Source organism: Oryzias melastigma, linkage group LG24, assembly GCF_002922805.2.
Source record: "Oryzias melastigma strain HK-1 linkage group LG24, ASM292280v2, whole genome shotgun sequence".
Classification (NCBI taxonomy): domain Eukaryota; kingdom Metazoa; phylum Chordata; class Actinopteri; order Beloniformes; family Adrianichthyidae; genus Oryzias; species Oryzias melastigma.
In genome coordinates this window covers 18,072,084-18,081,665 of record NC_050535.1, presented here as the reverse complement: position 1 = coordinate 18,081,665, position 9,582 = coordinate 18,072,084, and the positions used below count along the sequence as shown (strand labels likewise).

The window sequence follows — 9,582 nt, the reverse complement described above, 5'->3', positions numbered from 1 at the left end:
AGAAAACTTTATTGACAATTTCTGGTTTCTTAATCAATTCAATCTTTTCTAAGCAGGTTTTCTTGATGATTAAACTTATTCTTCCAGTTTACACAATATTTCAATAACCAGGATATTTGAGAAAGGCATTAGTGACCTACTTTTTATTAAAATTGAATGAGTTTCTGGGAACTTTGATGAAATATATTTAAGTTTTCCTGTTTTTTTTTCCTGCTGCTGCAGGATCGGACACTGAAAAGTTTTAACAGCAGGTGTGTTTAAGGCCTTAAACATGCACCATAAACAACTAGCATATTCACACGCTAAGAAACAATCCTCCTGATTCATCTCAGTCACATTCAATAACCCACAGAGGGGCTTTGTTTATAGCAGGGGTCCCCAAACTACGGCCCGCGGGCCAAATGTGGAGTTTTTGTTTTATAGGCTATTTTGGATTTTAGCTAATATTTCAGCTACATGCTAGCTGTTTTGGCTAATTTCGTCTCTTTTCAGTTTTTACGTTTTTTAGGATATTTTGAAGTTTAGCTAATATTTCAGCTACATGCTAGTTGTTTTGGCTAAATTAGACATTTTTTTCTGTTTTTTAGGCTAATTTGACGTATAGCTAAGATTTCAGCTACATGCTAGCTGTTTTGGCTAATTTATGCTTTTTCAGTTTTTTAGGATATTTTGAAGTTTTGCTAATATTTTAGCTACATGCTAGCTGTTTTGGCTAATTTAGAACTTTTTGAGTTTTTTTTGGCTAATTTGGCACTTGCAAATGTTGGTGCAAATATGTTAACTAGCTATCAGCTTCAGCATTTTCAGCTACTAGCTTCAGTGCTTTTAGCTATCAATTTAAGCATCTCCAGCCATTAATCTATTGCAGTTAATGCTATATCTCTAGTTTTTAAGATGTTTTGTATCATTTTTTTCTGTGAAGATGACAGGAGTGAATTATTTAAAATGTGGCTATGTGTGGCTTCCTGGAAAACCATAAATGTTTACGTTTTGACTATGATTGTTACACTTTTTCTGTTAGCCTACAAACGGACCCCGGCCCCCCATCAGAGAAGGCCCTCACAAGAAAAAGTTTGGGGACCCCTGGATTAAAGCAATACATCCATTCCTACGAAGAGTGTTGGCCGCTGAACAGATAAAGGTTGTACATTCAGTACTGGCCTGAACATTCAAATGCAGAAAATAAGCTTCTGTGTTCCAGTTCCACGGGGAAAAGTGCATTATTTCAAAAATAACTCAATCGGACTGAAGATCGGGATCTCTGCTTTGGTTTCAGGTGGAGCGGTGCAGCACTCATCTCAGTTCGTCCACTTGTCGTTTCTCGTGCAAACGAAAGACTCTTCAGAAAACACAGGATGGCTTTTGAGCGTTCGATACTTCCATGGAACATGCTAGAAACATCATCAGCGCTGAGCTTCAGAAAAAAGCTGCTCAGTTGTTCAGTGGGATTTTCAATAAGGCACTCCTGGATTATTACTTCAGATGAAATCTAAAAACATTCATTGCTTCAGTGAGGGACGACAGACCGGTGAATGCAAGGCATACAAATCCATACAATGTAAGAAACTGACAGCAAAAACAGGACAAAAATCATGACTTTTCCTGTGGCACAAGACTTCCAGTCTGTTGAGAGTAGAAATCCAAACAGCTGAGCATCTATTGCTTCCTATATCTGAATGCACACGTGTTTGTCATGCGGAAAGGATGCGAGCCTTTGTTTCCTTCCCGCCTCAGATACAATCTTTTGTTCCAGCCGGGGAAACATTCTTCAGTTTGGCTCAGTGACAAAGCTGCCAATCAGACTGGCAGGGACACACAAGTACTTCTTTTTAATTTATGTATATAGTCTTTGTAACCGGGTGGGACGGAGCGGCGCACGCTTGTGCACAGCTTGAGGATTGATCTGTGCTTAAGAAAAACAATCTCCTTAATGAGCGCAGACGGGCACAGCGTGGGCGACGCTCGATCGATGAGCACAGGCGCACGTTCGTCTTTCCAATCCTAATCAATCAGGTGAAAAAAAAAAAAAAAAAAAACTTTCTCTTGCTTCATTTGAGGTTTTCAACGATGGCGACTTCCCGCCGGTCGGCGTAGTCCGGGCTGAGCCCGTTCAAGAACAGGCTGCCGTTCCGGGTCAGGGCGCCGGGAACGGGGCTGAGGGAGAGTGTCAGGTTAGGGTAGGCGTCTCTGTCCTCACACAGGTTGGCTGACAACGTTCTCTTGCCAGGAGTGATTTCAGGGTTGAGGGACGTGTTAATTCCCAGCTCGGATGACAGCTTGCGCTTGATGGATGCCGCTCGCTGGAACCTGTCATAAATGTCGACGCTGAGCCGCCTGCGGGTCTCTTTGAACTCGGCGGAGACGTTGGCCGTCCACTCGGCTGCGTGTGCACGGAACTCTCCAACCTGCGGAGACACGAGGAAGGTCGTCACCAGAAGCCAGCGCAGCTAAATGTTCGTTTATCACCTGCACTACCAAACAGAGATTCTAACTAGAGTCTTGTTGAGGTCCCACTCTGATCATTTTTTTGATCAGTTTGATCGCCAACCAAACCCCAGAAGGAGCCACAAAGTCTTCACTCACTCTTTAGAAAAATAAAACACTGATTTATATTTATATTTTTCCGATTGTGCTTTCTTGGCATAAATAAAACATAAACATGAAGAAAAATTAGTTTGTTTTTTTTAAATAGTTTATAACTTTTGACAGAGCATTGCATGACTTCCTTTCAAAATAAAAGACATCCATAGGATCATGTATGTCAATGCAGCAAATGTGGTAGGAAGTGTAAAGTCATCAGTAGTAAAAAAATATTTTACTTTTTCTGGTAAATTTCAGCCACATATTCATAAATATAGCCAACAACAACTAAATCAGAGCTAATTAACTGACCGATACTATATATTAAAACCTTGAGATACACTTTAAATACTTCAATTTGCTAAAAAATAGAAAATCTGCTTTATAATCCAGTGGATTATATTAGGGCTGCCAAGATTAGTCGACTAATCGACTCTTGAAATAGTTGACTAGTCGATTAGTCGTTATTTGATATTATTTGAGATCGGAGTGTAGAAAAGCTAAAATTGATAATAGCATCAAGCTAGCTTTTTGGAACATTTTGGTATTTATTAAGGTTTTTTAGGCTATTTTGGAGTTTAGCTAATATTTCAGCTAAACGCTAATTATTTTTGCTAGTTTAGGAACTTTTTTTTTTTTTAGCTTTTTAAAGCTTTTGGAGAGTAGCTAATATTTCAGCTCCATGCTAGCTGTTTTGGCTAATTTAGGCTTTCAGTTTTTTAGGCTAATTTTAAACTAATATTTTAGCTGGCTATCAGCTTCAGCGTTTTCAGCGGCCAAATTCAGCTTACAGAATTCACACTAGTGTTATCACAGGTAATTCTATATATATAGTTTTTATTTAGTTTAAAGCTAATGATGGTTAAGATGTGTGTTTTACATCCAGTTTGTGTATAACCTGATTAGTCGACTAATCGTAAAAAATAATTGGCGATTATTCGACTTTTAAATTGTTTGTGGCAGGTTATCACCTAAATTAGCTTTTATTCTGGTTGTGCTAACTGTCAGTAAATTATTTTTTTGTGATAAATGACACTCAAAATTGAATCCAAATGCGTCAGATTGAGGTTGATAAACTACGAAGGATTGATGGAGAATTATGACTACTGTTGTTAGGATCCTCGTCAAATGATTCACACCATCCTTCAAGTGTTTGTGAATTAGTTGAATAAAGTTTAAGTGAATTTATTTTTAAGCTTTACTACTACTTACTTTTTCCTTTATAGTTACTTCTTTTAATTTTTTAAAAACGTTTTTATTTTAACTAAAGAGCCACATGTCCGCAGGTTGCTGACCCCTGACCTAATCTAAAAGCGTTCCTGGTGGTCTTTTAGTTGTGATTACGTCGTTTTAAGACAAAATCTAAAAACTTGTGCCTTTTTTAGGGACATAGTTTCTGCAGAGCGGCAGGAGTTCATTAGAAATTCACCTGAGTTGTTGACGAGACTGTTGGTGGGGAATAAGCGCGCCCCTTCCCAACATCCATCTGTTAACACTTTATCTTACAGCCTCTCACAACCCCAAGCTAACATTAGCAGTGCAACAAAAATGGTGAGAAATATTGTAGCAATCCAGTCGTGCAGTTTGGACCCAAATTACAGCTCAGACAAGGAAAACAAAGACGTTCATGGATCTAAGTCACAGTTTTACCAACAGCATTTTTTGTCAGCTCCTGATTTACAATGATTTGAGTAATAAATACTTAAACACAATTTTAATCTTAACGTTCTTAATATTTGTCAAAAAACATTTTCATTGGAGTGGGTCTTTAAAGATACCATATGACAATTAAAAAAAAAAAAGGCTGAAACTTCTGTTTCCAAAATCTCCTCTGAGGGGGCGGGGCTTTTGGAGCTGAGCTGAGTAGCTCAGATTATGGAAGCTCTGTGTCTCACAAAAATGTGGAAATGCAAAAACGAAATTATTTCTTATTACATTTGCTCTCTTTCATAAGAAACATACATGTTAAAACAAGAAAAAACATTATTTTAATCGCAAGGGGACGTCAATATTTGTCCATCATGAGAAAAATGCGACAAAAACATGTTCAAAACAGCATTTTCATTGGAGTGGGTCTTTAAGGCTTAATGAGAAACAACTGGCCAATAATTACAGAAGCAGCATGTTCATTCATTTCCTCAGACATGTATTGAGCAGCTCCTTCCTGGAGCACTCCGACACATTAACGAAGCCACAAATGAACTTCATAACCTTCACCGAGTGCTTGCAGTTAATGGTCACTTTGTCAGAAATGTCAACAGGATATGTGAAAATCAAAAATAAATGTATAACCGAGGAGAACAGATGACTGTCCCGCATAATTACTGTAATCACAGCATGTTTTCCATGCAGTAAACAGATAAAAGTCCTCCGTTGAGTTCCCATTTTTCTGGGTGAACCTTAAGTGAACCCCCCCCAGCTAAGACATTGGTGGGCTGTTTGTTGTATTCATGTTTGCAGACAGGCGTCACCTTCAGAATGAATTAGACCGCTTCTTTGAGGTGAAGGTGGAGGCGTCCTTGAGTCGAAATGTATGGCACACGTGTGGGCAAAAACACTCATCTCCATCCTTGCTCTTTGCTCGCCGTCACCCCGCCTCCCGCACCACCAGCCCCCTCGATGAAAACCTTTTCTCAGTAATTTAATTCTCTGCAGCGCTCAGCCTCCACAGCTGTAATCGTGCAGAAGGAATGACTGCAGACTTCTATACAGAAACCTTCCCTTTCTTACGTCACCAAACAAAGAGCTGAAATCGGGGGCGGCCTCCAGCTTTTTAAGTGTAGGGGATGTCAGTAGAGCAGTTTACTTTCCTCTATCCTTAAGGAGATGGTGTTTACTTCAAACTGCAAGGCCAGACTTTAGATTTGTCTCTTCTGCAGAGAACCTGGAAACCTGGAACCTGGAAAACTGGTAAAATCAGTCTTACATTGCTGGGTTTTGTTATTTTAGTTTGGGGTTGGATCTTGGTAATCTTGGTTTGCGGGCTTTGTTTATTTGTTTTCTTTAGGTAGATTTTGGTTGGTCAGCCATTAGAACTGCTTCTGTGGGTGTTCCAAGTTCACAGTGTCTGTGGACTTTGACAATCAATCTCCTCTGTGCTGCGTCTCATGTAGGGCTGACATGAATAGTCGACTAATTGACTATTGAAATAGTCAACAACCAATTTAATAGTCGATTAGTTGTTACTTTATATTATATGGAGTCAGAGTGTAGTAAAGTTGAAAGTTACATTGGCATTCTGTTAGCTTTTTGGACTATTTTGGCATTTATTAAGGTTTTTAGACTATTTTGGAGTTTAGCTAATATTTCAGCTACATGCTAGCTATTTTGGCTAGCTATGGCTTTTTCAGTTCTTTAGGGCTAATTAGATATTTAAAAAAAATATTTTAGCAGGCTATCAGCTTCCGCGTCTTCAGCTATCGGCTTCCGCGTCAGCTGTCTGCTTCAGCTTTTTCAGGTACGCCTTCAGCGTTTTCAGCTATCATGTTCATCGTTTTCAGCTATCGCCTTCAGCGTTTTCAGCTGTCTGCTTCAGCCTTTTCAGCTACGCCTTCAGCGTTTTCAGCTATCGTGTTCATTGTTTTCAGCTATTGCCTTCAGCGTTTTCAGCTGTCGCCTTCAGCCTTTTCAGCTACGCCTTCAGCGTTTTCAGCTGTCGGCTTCAGCCTTTTCAGCTATGCCTTCAGCGTTTTCAGCTTTCGTGTTCATCGTTTTCAGCTATCGCCTTCAGCATTTTCAGCTATCACCTTCATCGTTTTCTAGCTATCACCTTCATCGTTTTCTAGCTATCGCCTTCATCGTTTTCAGCTATCGTCTTCAGCGTTTTCAGCTATCACCTTCATCGTTTTCTAGCTATCGCCTTCAGCGTTTTTTAGCTATCGGCGTCAACATTTTTTAGCTCTCGCCTTCAGCATTTTCAGCTCTCGCCTTCAGCATTTTCAGCTCTCGCCTTCAGCATTTTCAGCTCTCGCCTTCAGCATTTTCAGTTATCGCCTTCATCGTTTTTTAGCTATCGCCTTCATCGTTTTTTAGCTATCGCCTTCATCGTTTTTTAGCTATCGCCTTCATCGTTTTCTACCTATCGCCTTCATCGTTTTCTAGCTATCGCCTTCATCGTTTTTTAGCTATCGCCTTCATCGTTTTTTAGCTATCGCCGTCAACATTTTTTAGCTATTGCCTTCAGTATTTTCAGGTCTCGCCTTCAGTGTTTTCAGCTATCACCTTCATCATTTTCTAGCTATCGCATTCATCGTTTTCAGCTATAGTCTTCAGCGTTTTCAGCTATCACCTTCATCGTTTTCTAGCTATCGCGTTCATCGTTTTCAGCTATCGTCTTCAGCGTTTTCAGCTATCACCTTCATCGTTTTCTAGCTATCGCCTTCAGCGTTTTTTAGCTATCGCCGTCAACATTTTTTAGCTATCGCCTTCAGTATTTTCAGCTCTCGCCTTCTGTGTTTTCAGTTATCGCCTTCATCGTTTTCAGCTATCACCTTCATCGTTTTCTAGCTATCGCGTTCATCGTCTTCAGCTATCGTCTTCAGCGTTTTCAGCTATCACCTTCATCGTTTTCTAGCTATCGCCTTCAGCGTTTTTTAGCTATCGCCGTCAACATTTTTTAGCTATCGCCTTCAGTATTTTCAGCTCTCGCCTTCTGTGTTTTCAGTTATCGCCTTCATCGTTTTCTAGCTATCACTTTCATCGTTTTCTAGCTATCGCCTTCAGCATTTTTTAGTTATCGCCGTCAACATTTTTTAGCTATCGCTTTAAGTATTTTCAGCTATCGCCTTCATCGTTTTCTAGCTATCGCCTTCATCGTTTTCTAGCTATCGCCTTCATCGTTTTCTAGCTATCGCCTTCATCGTTTTCTAGCTATCGCATTCATCGTTTTCAGCTATCGTCTTCAGCGTTTTCAGCTATCACCTTCATCGTTTTCTAGCTATCGCGTTCATCGTTTTCAGCTACCGTCTTCAGCGTTTTCAGCTATCACCTTCATCGTTTTCTAGCTATCGCCTTCAGCGTTTTTTAGCTATCGCCGTCAACATTTTTTAGCTATCGCCTTAAGTATTTTCAGCTATCGCCTTCATCGTTTTCTAGCTATCGCCTTCAACGTTTTCAGCTGTCGGCTTCAGCCTTTTCAGCTATCGCCTTCAGCGTTTTCAGCTATCGTGTTCATTGTTTTCTAGCTACCGCGTTCATCATTTTCAGCTATCGTCTTCAGCGTTTTCAGCTATCACCTTCATCGTTTTCAGCTATCGCCTTCATCGTTTTCTAGCTATCGCCTTCAGCATTTTCAGCTATCACCTTCATCGTTTTCTAGCTATCGCATTCATCGTTTTCAGCTATCGCCTTCAGCGTTTTTTAGCTATCGCCGTCAACATTTTTTAGTTATCGCCGTCAACATTTTTTAGCTATCGCCTTAAGTATTTTCAGCTATCGCCTTCATCGTTTTCTAGCTATCGCCTTCAACGTTTTCAGCTGTCGGCTAAAGCCTTTTCAGCTACGCCTTCAGCGTTTTCAGCTATCGTGTTCATTGTTTTCTAGCTACCGCGTTCATCATTTTCAGCTATCGTCTTCAGCGTTTTCAGCTATCACCTTCATCATTTTCTAGCTACCGCGTTCATCATTTTCAACTATCGTCTTCAGCGTTTTTTAGCTATCGCCTTCAGTATTTTCAGGTCTCGCCTTCAGTGTTTTCAGCTATCACCTTCAATGTTTTCTAGCTATCGCCTTTTGTGAGGAAATGTTTATTTTAGTTCTAAAGTATTGGACTTATTTTTCTTCAAAAGTTTGAACTTTGAGAGTTTAAGCAAGAGAGAAAAGCATAAAAATGTATTTTTTTTTCCTGAGAAAATGATATATAAAGTGTGTAAAGAGGAGTTTTACAACATCTATAATTCTATTTGAGGATATCACCTACACTGCAAAAAGTGAAACATTGGATCACTTAACAGAAGCTCTAATAATTTCAATTAAAAAATATTAGTTTTTATCAAATTGAACTTTAAGTCAAGCAAACCGCCAAAAAGTTGCTTTTTAAAAGCTGAAAACATGAGCTAAACAGGCCAGTGGGTGCTTGGATCTATCATGGACATCGTTACATTTACACTAATAAAAGAGGTATGCTATGTTTTAATACATTTCCTTATAGAAGACTAACACAAAAAAGTGAATAGCACTGTAAAACAGGAACTGGTATGAAATTGTTGAAGCTTCAAAGCGTTCGGTCTAACAGCAGCTGTTCTTTAATGTCTAGGAATCGAGGATGGAGAAGATGGGCGTCTACATGAATGAAAATGTTATACGCTTAGCTGACAATCAATCACAGGTGACAGTGTGTCAGCAGGGGCGGGGCAACACAACGAATATCCTGTTACATATTGGGGGCGGTGCAGGTGGATTTATTGTTATAAATTTGTACAGTACAGATTAATCAGCATGACACGGCCTCCAGCAAGATGGAGGTCAGGTTATGTGTTTCTACATTAGATAAAAGCACGAGCTTGGCTGTTGATTGCTTTGCTACCTTTGACCTTCTGGAACTACTCCCCTTTATTTCTGTGCATCTTTGCAGTCCCCTGCTTGTGTTTGCGCAGTGTGACATTGTAAATGATCTTTTTTTCTTTTACCTCTTCTTTAGTTTTCTTTGAGATTACCCTAAACCAGTCTCCAATCATACTGAGGACAGCAGCAAAGTATGCCAAACCGACCAGGATCCAGAACCACACCACGGGTTTGTAGTAGTTGAGGTATTCTAGGCTCTCTGACCCACCTGGAGACAAAAAAACAAAAACACAGGTTTCATGAGTCGGACAAAAGGGTTAAAAAACATTTATTTATTGATAAAGATGTGTAGAAGAGGTCACTATGTCCTTTAGACATAATTTCTGCCAAAACTTTTAAGCAGGGTCACAATTACATCAGAGTTGTGTTGAAATATTGTCTTTTATTAACAACTGTCTAACTTCATAAAAACACTATTAAATTTGCTTGATCCATATCTAT

At 39.6% G+C, this 9,582-nt stretch overlaps 1 protein-coding gene across 2 annotated transcripts in view; it reads right to left on the bottom strand.

The window, feature by feature from the left end:
- Nucleotides 1-662: 662 nt before the first annotated feature.
- The window catches only part of LOC112157616 (potassium channel subfamily K member 2), a 32,656-nt gene continuing 23,736 nt past the window's right edge, over nucleotides 663-9,582 (bottom strand). For both annotated transcript variants that reach the window (XM_024290448.2, XM_024290449.2), the window contains exons 6-7: nucleotides 9,207-9,349; nucleotides 663-2,405 (exon numbers count right to left, since the gene is read on the bottom strand). In XM_024290448.2, the coding sequence (XP_024146216.1) occupies nucleotides 2,049-2,405; nucleotides 9,207-9,349 (500 nt within the window). In that variant the 3' untranslated portion in view covers nucleotides 663-2,048. The remainder of the gene's footprint in view (nucleotides 2,406-9,206; nucleotides 9,350-9,582) is intronic.